The sequence below is a fragment of the Cervus elaphus genome, chromosome 23, assembly GCF_910594005.1.
Source record: "Cervus elaphus chromosome 23, mCerEla1.1, whole genome shotgun sequence".
NCBI lineage: Eukaryota > Metazoa > Chordata > Mammalia > Artiodactyla > Cervidae > Cervus > Cervus elaphus.
This window is the reverse complement of record NC_057837.1, coordinates 9,443,621-9,455,745: the sequence shown is the minus strand read 5'-3', so window position 1 is coordinate 9,455,745 and position 12,125 is coordinate 9,443,621. Positions and strand designations below refer to the sequence as shown.

Here is a 12,125-nt window from a genome sequence, read left to right as displayed (position 1 = left end):
TTTATACTTTGGGTTTATAACACTAATATTTTCAGCCCAAGTGGGTTTGCTACTCTTGACTTTTTGTTTTACATGTTATCTTGTTTCTTTATTTTTTTCAGGCTATTACATTTTCCGGCATTTACAATGCTCTTTCTTTCATCTAGTAAATAATTTACATTTGCTTTTTTCAGGTACCTAAAGGGACTGGCAATCTAGGTTGATCTCAATTTAATTTGGGGATTGAGATGATTTAAAGCTGAGCAGCAGTCTCTCAGAAGGCTGATCTATATCTGTTCATCCTTCCTGCAGAGATATACATCTTTGGGGTTTCAACCCCAAATATCACATTATCATGGCCCTTTTGAGCAGTGGGACTTTAAGATGCCTTTTGCAGAAACAGTAAATGCCCTAAAGTAAAAATAGTTTCAAATTCTATGTTCATCTTTATATATACATATAAAGATGTGTGTGTGTGTGTGTGTGTGTGTGTGTGTGTGTATAGTCCAGGTTGTCCAGTCGGAGTAATGGTCTGTATTATTTAGTCTCTCATTGCTGAAAGAAAAACTGTCTCCTTCTTTTTCTTTCTCATTAAAAAAAAAATACTATAATTTTCAAAGGTAAAAGCAGCCATTTAAGTAAGCTCTCTGGTACTAATTTTGAAACAATTACTCCAACATCTTCATACATTTAAATGAGTCTCATCACATGGTCCTTTCCGGCTGTGCCTTTCTCAGTTTGAGTGTTTCCTTTCTCTCTGTATTTATTGCTTTTGCACAGGCCTTTTGTCAGTTCCTTCAGAAAGGACACTTTGGGTAGCATGTTTTCTTAATCCTTCTTTTCCTGAGAAAATATTACTCTTGACTTCATGCATGAATAATAACTTCACTAAATATAGATGCAGTGTCCGTTAGAGCTCTGGAAATGTTACTCCTTTTTTTTTTATTTTTTTTTGAGAATTTAGAGTTGTGGAAGAAGACTAAGGCTAATTTGAACTTGGTGATTTTAGTTATAAGCTGATTTTGAATTTCAAAGATGCTTTAAAAGCCTTCCTTTATTATTGATCTTCAGAAATTCCATGAGGATTTGTAGGTTTCTGTTCTCATATGAGTTTTCATTACCTTTGCCTATAAATATAACATGTACTCTTGTGCTTTGGGTGGAGGAACTGGTTTGCATTAGGAAAATATTTCTTTCTTTTTTTTTTAAAGATGGCTTCATTTCTGTTTGTTCTATTATCTTTTCTTGGTATTTCAAGGAGATGCAAATTTAATCTCTTGGATCTACTGTCTCCATGTTTCACATTTATTCTCACTGGTATCATATTTTCCTTTCAGCAATCGCAAATCCAATGCCTATAGAGCTCAATCAGGTAACAAAAATAAATGAAGCCAGCCTGGTACAAAATTAGTGAGCAACAAGGACTGTGGAGAGCAAACACCCCTTCTAAATGTGGCAGCTACCAATCAGGAGGAGAAGGGGATGACCGAGGATGAGCGGGCTGGACGGCATCACTGACTCAATGGACATGAGTGCGAGCAAGCTCTGGAAGTTGGTGATGGACAGGGAGGCCTGGAGTGCTGCAGTCCATGGGGTTGCAAAGAGTTGAACATGACTGAGTGACTGAACTGACTGACTGACTGACCGATCAGCTGGTATCTAGCAGTAATAACATAAGTTGACACTTGAGCAACCCAAGTCTGAACTATGCAGTCCACACATACGTAAATTTTTTTTCAACAAATATGTACTACAGTACAACACAATCTGTGGTTGGTTGAATCACTGGATATGGAACTACAGATAGGGAGAGCTGACTATAAAGTTGTTCACCGATTTTTGACTGTGTGGAGGGTAGGCATCCCTAAATCTCAGAGTTGTTCAAGATTCCAGAGAAACTAAAATCCAGGTTTTATAAAATGTAATATTCCTTCGCAGAAAACAAACAAGTCCCACAACTTACCACTGGTATGCTCTTGGTCACACACAGAATGATCTGTTGCTTCACTGTCTTTTGTTATATTATCATCCTCTGCAGAATCTGACATAACAAACAAACAAAATCTTTAGTCAGTGTTTTTAACCGGGAAATACAGCAGCCTCCAACACTCAAAGAACAGATACCTGTTTGGGGAAAAATGTTTATTATTTAAAAAAAATCATTAAAATGCTTAAATATCTTCATCAATAAATAAGCTTTTCTTAAAGTACTACATACGATGTCTTCACAAAGTTTACAAGGTAAAAATGGTAAGGATTCAGTTGGAACATCTTTTTTACAACTAAGAAGAAAATATAAGCAGGCTTTATGCATCAGTGAAAGTCTTAGGAGAATTGTGCAGAACAATATGAAAGGAAGCAAAATAGAGAAGATTAAAGGAATATAATTTTAATGTCCTTAATGCTTCCATTATTGTCGTTGTGCATATATGGGAGCCTTGTGTCCTTGAAAAGGCCAGATGTAGAGCTTTGAAATCCAGTGGTAATCAAAATCACCTTCCTCAGGAACTATACCAGTAGAACAATAGCAAAGGGGGAACACAGACCTTCTGTTCTGTACAACTTCACCCTCTCCCTTGTGTAGCATATTTAAGGGAGGGATCAGTAAAAGTTCACTTTTTTTCCTTAAATCATATGATGTACTTCACAGGAAATAATGTGGCTAAAAGGATTCTAGCAACTTATGGACTCATGCAAAGCTGGAAACGGTCCCCTGTTGAATGTTTGAGACTTCTCTGGAGGCTCTTCAAAAATCACTGGGAAGAGCATGTGAGTAGATCAATAGGATGACAGAAAATAGATCTTTCATTCATTCCACAAATATTTATTAAGGGCCAACTCTACGTCAGACATGGTTCTTGATACTGGGGAATCAACAGTGAAAAAAACAACAAATCTCTGCCCTCAAAGAGGTTACAATCTAGTGTATATTTTTCATGTGGTTCAGTTCAGTTCAGTTCAGTTCAATCGCTCAGTCATGTCCAACTCTTTGGAACCCCACGGACTGCAGCATGCCAAGCCTCCCTGTCCATCACAAACTCTCGGAGTTTACTCAAACTCACGTCCATCGAGTCAGTGATGCCATCCAACCATCTCATCCTCTGTCGTCCCCTTCTCCTCCTGCCCCCAATCCCTCCCAGCATCAGGGTCTTTTCAAATGAGTCAGCTCTTCGCATGAGGTGGCCAAAGTACTGGAGTTTCAGCTTCAGCATCAGTCCTTCCAATGAACACCCAGGACTGATCTCCTTTAGGATGGACTGGTTGGATCTCCTGCAGTCCAAGGGACTCTCAAGAGTCTTCTCCAACACCATCATTCAAAAGGATCAATTCTTCAGTGCTCAACTTTCTTTATGGTCCAACTCTCAAATCCATATGTGAGTACTGTAAAAACCATAGCCTTGACTAGACAGACCTTTGTTGGCAAAGTAATGTCTCTGTTTTTTAATATGCTGTCTAGGTTGGTCATAACTTTTCTTCCAAGGAATAAGCGTCTGTTTATTTCATGGCTGCAGTTACCATCTGCAGCGATTTTGGAGGGTAAATGCGATCCAAAGATACCAAAAAGCCATGAGCTAATCTTGTATGCGTGTGGCCGTGGAGAGAGCAGGGGATGGCAGGCCAGCACGTCTGTTACTTACAAATAGTTTCTCTATTGAGTTCATGCTCCTCAGTTTGTGTTTTAACCCCTAACAGAGCTGAATCAGATGGAATCTAAAACAAATCATTCTTGATTTGTTTCTCTTACCCACTTTTTTGTACCCCTGCCCCCAAAACGAGGAGACAGCGTCAAACAATATGATTTGGAATATGATGAGAAAGTTTGTTTCTCCAACTTGCCACTAGCAGCATTTGATGGACAAGTGAGAAACCTGGGTAGTTAACATATGATTCAGATTTAATAACCAGTGAAGCAAGCATACACCCAAAGTGTATGGTTTTAATTAACTGCAAATAATTACCCCGAGGCAAATGTTTAATTATCTGCACAGCTTCTTATTTCTTTCTGAGACTGACAATAAATTTCAAAGTCCAAATTTGGAAGCAAAACTTCAGCACAGAAACATTTCCCAAACTGTTATCTCACTCAAGTCAAACTGTTTTAAACCAGTTCCCATTAAAATACGCCTTTAAAATTTTGAACCTAACACATGAATTAAAAAATATCATTTGAATACTTTTTCCACATGAACACTGAAAATGAACAATTTTAAAAAGGTACTATATGGACCAGGCTAAATTTAATTTTGAAAGTGTTTTAGTTTTACTAGTTTATAGAAAATGGTATCATTTGATATGTACTCTGGTACAACACTCATTTCTTTCAAAATTATCCAAGATTTTGTAGGCAGTTAAAATTTATTCATTTATACTTAAGAAAAATTCACTACACTTTATAATTTACGTAAACATTATGCTTCATGAACCAAATATGACCTAAGAAATGGTCTTTTGAAAAGTGATTTACAGTGAGTTTATAAGTTTACGGTGCTATGAGTCACATAAAATGGGTGAAAATATTTAAAAAATTAATTACTAGACTATGCTGGTTTTGACACCAAAATCTGTGTCTTTGGCAAGTTAAATGACCCTTAAATTTCAACTTCCTTGAGGAGTTGCTACAACATTGCTAAGGCACTTTCTGATCTTGTGTGCTCTAATGTATACAATGTATTTCATTGAATCCAAGACACCATCAATTGTTATTTGCTCTATTATTTTGTGTAGAATTTAAAATATGAGACCAAATGAACTATAACACACTCTAAATTTTAAAGATGTGCCCTGATTTGGGAAATAAAATATATAAAGAACTATGTATCCTAGAAATATGATATTAGAGTATATTCCGTGTGAAATACATGTTTTTATGTGATGACAAAGATTTCACATCACATGACCCATTACCAAAGCCACAAGTTCATCTTGTCTCGTATGTGAGTCTCTTTCCAGAAACGCTTTCACGTCTGCGCCTCTGTTTTATCCACAGTAATAAAGGAAGATAGAAAATATAAGCTCAAACAGCATGCACAAAAATCCAGGTGCCCATGGAAGATTGTTCCCACCACGGTTTTTCTATTCAAAGAGATATGCGAATTTCCAGTCTCATGAACTCCGCCAGACTAAATCCGATTCTGAATGTTTTAAACCATGGCTCCTACTACATTACACATAGTCAAAGGTTTGAAATGACAGGAGCTTTTCTGCTTTGGAGGTGATGGAAACTGCGCTCTATGTGCATATAAAGTCATTATTCATAATCAGAAAGAGGGAAGATAAATCCAGTATATAGTCATTAAAAGAGGTTATTTTTCCTTTGTAAGTTCCATAAACTACCATGAAAACTGTAGTTGTACATAGTAAATTCTTTGTTGTTGTTGTTGTTTTGTTATTTATTATATTAAGTTCTTGAATCACCTTGGATTCACATTTTATTTAATTCTAAAAATTATCATTTGATAGTGTTCAAAAAGTGTAGAAGAGTTATCACTTAATTCTGAGATTCACTCAATGTTACTTTAATAAAGAATTTAAATTAAATTTATATGTAGATCCTGACTTTGAAAATCCTTAAGGTCAATGTCCTATTTGACAATTTTTTCAAATGCAAATATTAAATTGAATAGCCAAGCCAAAGTTCTAAAGACAGAAATGCTAAATGGTAGGTCATTTTTAATGCAGTCAATCACACATGTCTACACAGGCTACTACATGTATAGATTTAAGTTGTGATGATAAATGATGATACTACTGAATTTTTAATCAACATATCTAGACTATAAATCAAAATAAATACTCTTTCTTTTGAAAATGTCCCCTTAGAACAAAAGTTGCTAACCCTACAGCATCACTAAATATACTCCAGGGGTCCACAAACCTTTTTGAAATGATATGCAAATGTGTGCTTATATTCATATGTTCATTTTTTTTTTCTGGGAGGAGAGAGCTTCTGTCATATTCTTACGGGGATATGTGACTCCAACAAGGTTAAAAATAACTATAGAAATGTATAATGCCAGTGACACTGCCATTTTACAAAAGATTTTTAGTACCATAATTGAGGAGACAGCTGTAGAATTTGATGGCCATCCATAAATTCATCAGTGATGGCAATTCTTGAATTCTTTTTTTTTTCATTTATTTTTATTAGTTGGAGGCTAATTACTTTACAATGTTGTAGTGGGTTTTGTCATACATTGACATGAATCAGCCATGGAGTTAAGGAAGATTTGATTTGAGCAAATAGCTCAAAACAATATGGAGATATATTTAATAAATGAGGAGGATAATCCAGCTGTCAAAAAACACTTTGCGAATGGATGATTAACTGTCTTTGAGAACATTTGCAAGCCAGGAGGTGAACTAAATCCATCTAGTAAGGGAGGCAGTCCCTGTCTAGTACTGAGAGAAAAGGCAAGAGGTCACTTGGGTGCAAAAGTTCTACTGGGTCCGAACAAAATAGATACCATGCATGAACACCTACACATAAAATATTCTTGCTCTGTAACATGCAAGCCTCCTCACATGAGTACCTAGGCTTGACACGCAAGTCACACAGAAACACAATCACCAGGATTTTCTTTGATTTTTGTAAACTGATTAAACCAAGGAAAATATTTATCCTGGCCTGTTCCTTTGAATAGTTGGTTTAATGTGTGAAGCAATTGGAATAAAGTAGTTTTTCTTCCAGCTGAACAGTGTGATCATTCACAATAAGCTGGAGTCTCTACAGCCGATTAGGGTCTCCTTGAAGATTTGCAGTGATGAAACCTCCATACATACAGGAAAAATATATCCTGTAATATGTTTGCAGAGGATTCAGATGGCAAGGCTCTGAACTGTGTGTGGTACCTGCGATGCTGGATACACAGGCTGGACTGTATTTGCCTGAAAAGGATCTGGGTGCACAGGCCAGGATGCTGCTCTGAGCGGTGGCAGCTGAGTTATTTGTCTCCATTATGCTCTCATTAACCCCCATTAAAAGGCAGAGAATCATTCCCAGGGTTGCGGAGTCTAGGTACTAAGTCTTTGAGACACAGAGGAGAGAAATACCATCATGTCTATTAACTTTGTTTCTTTTTTTTTTTTTTTGGCTACACTCTGTGGCATATGGGATCTTAGTTCCCCACCAGGGATGGAACCCATATCTTCTGCAGTGGAGTCTCAAACCACTGGACACCAGGGAAGTCCCTAACTTTGTTTCTGTTAGAAAACATATTCCAAATTCCACACAGTACACCTGGGTAAACCAGCTTGTTCCAAGATGAGAGGTAAGAATTCTTCTGCAAGTTGTTTTTGCAAATATAAGCAAATAAGAGAACTGATCATGAGTGGATGGGCACTAGTCTGGGGGTGTGATTCCAGAGTTACAACGAGAAACTCCATTCACTTTATACAATCTCAGTTTCAGCATTTTAGGACCTGAGGGTGTCTAGGCAGATAATCCCTCTTAAAGATTTTATAATGCTAATCTGCTGAATTGTTCAAATTATCTCTTCTTTCCAGACAACAACTCCGTAAACCTTTCTACTCTTCATTTGCTATCTGCCTACTTGAGTTTTTACATAGATTTTCCCTATTTATAAAGGAAAGGTTAACAGTGGGGGAAGTGGTGCTGTGTGACATCAATGACACATTTCATTCTGCGACTCCATCAAGGAGCATCACAACGTGAAACACAACAGCTGGATGTGAAACCGGGCTGGACCAAAAAGAAATGCTTAATTACCCTTTCCATCAAGTTAATTTTTCCCCTTCGGCAATGTAAACAAAGGCAAATCTGCTCTCGTTTCCTTGTCTGTGACCTGCTATCCTTGACCTCCATCCTCTGATGCCTTTCTGTTCTTGCCTCCCTCTCCCTTGCTAAGCTTTGCACTGCAGGCTCTCTGTAAATCATTAAAAAAAAGAGAGAGAGAGAGAGAGAAAACTTTGATCAGGGCACAAGCGTGAAAAGCAGCTATGGCTCCAAACACAGACTGACTTGCAATTCTATGGAAATGTTCACCGAGGGACTTCCCTTGCGGTCCGGTGGCTAAAAATCCAAGCTGCCAATGCGGGGTTTGACCCCTGACCTGGGAACTAGATCCCGAAGGCTGCAACTAGCACTTCCCATGTCACAACTAAAGACACCACAATGAGGATCAAGATTCCAAGTGCCAGCCAGGTAAATATTTTAAAAGTAGTCATCTATAAACCAGGGGAAAGAGAAGAGTTTTGTTTACACTTTGGTTTAATTTGACCTGATAATACTAGGTCTTTGAGACAGTACTGCTGAGAGGACCGTCGTCTAAGATGAGAGGCGGAGGGGTTTGGATCTTCACTCTGCCAGGGTCACAGCCTAGCAGTGGGACACTTCTTGATTATTTTATTCCACAGAGAAGCTGAGGCAGTAGACAGACTCTATGTCCAGATTCAAAGCTGCTTCAGCTTCTGGGCTCTGGCTGTTTTCAGGCAGGCACTTGGAGAGAGGGGCTGAGATGCCAAGAGCTCACCTGCTGAGATCCAGGGGTTCCAGTCTCCAAGGATCCAGTTATAACCTGCCCTGTCAGAGCACAACTTAAGTCTCCTTTCCAATGATGGAAAGGGACACGTCTGTAGACTAAGATACGCCCTTGGAGCCCTTGTGAGAGTTATTCAGTTTATGTGAGCTTCGAAGAGCTGGAGGACTTCTGAGCAGCTCTTTGTTCCTCACATCCAGAAAGATCCACAGACTCACTCAAGTGAAAATGGGTGTGCTTCCTTTTTTCTGTTTTTGTTTCCCTTTAACTTTCCCACATGTTATTGAATATACTTTTTAATTTGGATGGCTGCAGAAAGATTCATTACTTGGATCTGCCATAAGCTACTTTACTACGGCCCCTACTATGAGATATTCAAATTGAATCACAGCTTCAGCCATTCTAAACAATCCTATGTGTTTGTTGTATTGGGAATCTTGAAGCTGGATTCACTCCACTCATCTCTTACTTTTTCTCAGCCCAAGCCTATCTCTAAGATCTATGGAGAATTGATCTCTTGAGGGCTAGAGCAGTTGGAATACAAAAGAAGAGAGGTCAGCTAAGCCTTGCAATAGCCAGCCTCCCCTATCCCCCATACCCACTGGACTCTCCCTGAGAATGCAACAAATTGTTCCAGGAGATGAGCTGCTTCCCAAGACTCTGATGAAAAGCACTCTTGACCCAGAAGAGCCAGAAGTACCTAGGAGCCAATGTCCAGCTTCCTGACTCCCAAAGGACCCAGGAGGATCCTTTCCCCATTTCTTAAGCAAACAAACCTGAATATTCTCTACAGATGTCTCTGAGGAATGGAGCCCCAGTTCCCCTCAGAAGTAACCTGCTCATTACAGTACCCCTTATTGGATGTCCTTCTCACTTCCCCAAGCCTCACCTGTGGCTTCCTGGGACCACCTCCCAAATAAACAATTTGTACCTGCGTCCCTGTCTCAGAGTTGGCTTCTGCAGAACTGAAGCCAAGGCAGCCAAGATAGTCAGTAACCTGTTTTTCACTGTTTAATAGCAAAAATGTGAATGTTGCCTCTATTCTCCTGACTTACAGCTCTCTTACACCACGCTGCCTTTTGTTAGGGAACATTGAGCCACAGTCTGCCATCTAATGAGGGAAAGTTGGGGAAAGAGGTGTTTTGTACCATCTAATCCTGAGCACTAGACCACAGGGGACTGGTGAAGGATGGATCCTGAGCAGCCACCTGTAGACTGGCCAACAGACTCTGAATTAAGGTGGCCTCTCAGGAGACCTCCACCTAACAGGAGAGAATTCATATTTGATTACGATGAAAGGAATCCACCAGCTCCTTTGACTTGGACTGTTTGGTGGTAAAATATACAGAGAAAGTTTCAAAGCAGAGAGTGGCTTAAAGGCAGAGATTTACTCAAGGAGAAAGGAGGAAACAGAAGCCATGGATGGGGCAGAAGAGAGAAGCATCAAGAGTTACTTGGCAGCATCAGGAGAGTAGAAAGGAAAGGAAGAAAAAGTCTTGGATGCTCCCTGAGTGTATGACTGTTAGCTGAATTTCTAGAAGAACTGATGGAGGGGCTATTGCCTCTCAAATGACAAATCAGTTATTGAGGCTCAATGAAATGTTTTCCTCACTCTCTGACTTTCCAACCAACCAAGTTAAGAGTCTGACTCTTATGCTGGACCTTGCAAGTTCATTTTCTAATTTTGTTGGGTATATATACTTTAAACATTTAAAAAGTGCTTTTTAAAATATTATTTTAAGAATTATTTATTTATATCCTTTTACATCCATTTTTAAAAAAAGAACATTTACCTTTCTAGCCATTTCCAATGTCCAGCAGCCTCATGAACCTTGTACACAGATGGAAAGATAGCAGACCAAGAGACTTAGAGAGAGTTAAAGAGGGGAACAGCCTGGTCTTGCAGAACAAAACAAGTTTAATAAACTTCATTTTTAAAACTGACCCTGGTGGGGGAAAAAATTAGGCAACATCTGGTATAACAGGAAATGGGGTGTATAGAAGCATTTGTATGATGAGAGCAATGATTTGCCATATATGCTAAGAAAAATGTTTTAAAACCAAATACTGTGAGATGCTATTTTATGACAACCATGGGAAATATACTATGGATTAATGTAAAATGTTATTTTCTATTTCCAGGAAGATTTTATTTTAATCTACTCTTTTTAGTAAAATAGTCTACTACTATTTTAGACTAGGTTTAACTAAGAGGTCTAGAAATCATTATCACAGATTTTCCTAATGCAATGACTGACTGTATTAGTCTGCTAGGACTGTCATAACAAAATCCCAGAGGCTGAATGGCTCCAACAACAGAAATTTGTTTTCTCACAGCTCTGGGAGTGAACAGTCCAGGATTGAGCTGTTGGTTGTTCCAGCTTCTGGTGGGCCCTCCTCCTGGCTTGCTGTGTGCTCACATGTCCCTTCCTCAGTGCATGTTCAGAGACAGAGATTGAGACCTTTCTTCCTTTTCTTAATACAGCCACAAATCAAACCTAGACAGCATATTAAAACGCAGAGACATCATTTGGCCAACAAAGGTCCATATACTCAAAGCTATGGTTTTTCCGGTAGTCATGTATGGACATGGAGTTGGACCATGAAGAAGGCTGAGCATTGAAGAATTGATGCTTTTGAACTGTGGTACTGGAAAAGACTTTTGAGAGTTCCTTGGACTGCAAGGAGATCAAACCAGTCAATCCTAAAGGAAATCAACCTTGAACATTCCTTGGAAGGACTGATGCTGAAGTTATAATACTTTGGCCATCTGATGCAAAGAGCTGACTTATTGGAAAAGACCCTGATGCTGGGGAAGATGGAAGGCAAAAGGAGAAGGGGGCATCAGAGGATGAGATGGTTAGACAGTATCACCGACATGATGGACGTGAATCTGAGCAAACTCTGGGATACAGTGAAGGACAGAAGAGCCTGGCACGCTGCAGTCATGAGGTTGAAAAGAGTTGGGCATGACCTAGCGACTGAACAAGAATCCCATTATGAAGGGACCCACCCTCATGACTTAATATAACCCCAATTACCTCTCAAAGAGCCCATCTCCAAATACCATCACATTGGCTAGCAGAGGAGTTAAGTAACTGTTTGCCAAACACTATGTATCAATAAGCACTTCATGGGTCTTCCTTGGTGGTCCAGCGGTTAAGACCCCATGCCCCCACTGCAGGGGGCATGGGTTCAATCCCTGGTTGAGAACTAAGATCCCACATGCCATGTGGTGAGGCCAGAAGATGAAAAAAAGAAAAAAGGCATTTCAGCAGACTTCCCTGGTGTTCCAGTGGCTAAGACTTCGAGATCCACTGAAGATCCCTGGGCAGAGAACTAGATGTCACATGCCACAACTAAAGATCCCATATGCCGCAAGGAAGACGGAAGATGCTGCCTGTTGCAGCTAAGACCTGCTGCAGCCTAATAACTGATAAATACATAATTTTAAAAAGCATGTCGGTACTTTAAATATTCCTGCAGTGGTACTAGGGTGAGTGGCAGAGTATCAGTTCTCTTTGTAATAGGTCAATAAGTTTCTGAGAAAAGAATAAACCATATTTAATCAATATTTTAATATTAACTACATGTTGAAAGTATTATATTTTGGATAGAGTGGTTAAATAGATTATTAAAATTGTTTTCACC

At 39.1% G+C, this 12,125-nt stretch overlaps 1 protein-coding gene and 1 long non-coding RNA gene across 5 annotated transcripts in view; one reads left to right on the top strand and one right to left on the bottom strand.

The window, feature by feature from the left end:
• MACROD2 (mono-ADP ribosylhydrolase 2) overlaps positions 1-12,125 on the bottom strand; it is a 2,147,232-nt gene that overhangs the window by 108,018 nt on the left and 2,027,089 nt on the right. For all 4 annotated transcript variants that reach the window (XM_043882748.1, XM_043882750.1, XM_043882749.1 and 1 more), the window contains one exon: positions 1,943-2,020. In XM_043882748.1, the coding sequence (XP_043738683.1) occupies positions 1,943-2,020 (78 nt within the window). The remainder of the gene's footprint in view (positions 1-1,942; positions 2,021-12,125) is intronic.
• Positions 1-12,125, top strand: part of LOC122681041 — a 127,433-nt gene that overhangs the window by 96,198 nt on the left and 19,110 nt on the right. Inside the window, exon 4 of the long non-coding RNA XR_006336877.1 lies at positions 2,630-2,748. This is a non-coding gene — a long non-coding RNA (uncharacterized LOC122681041). The remainder of the gene's footprint in view (positions 1-2,629; positions 2,749-12,125) is intronic.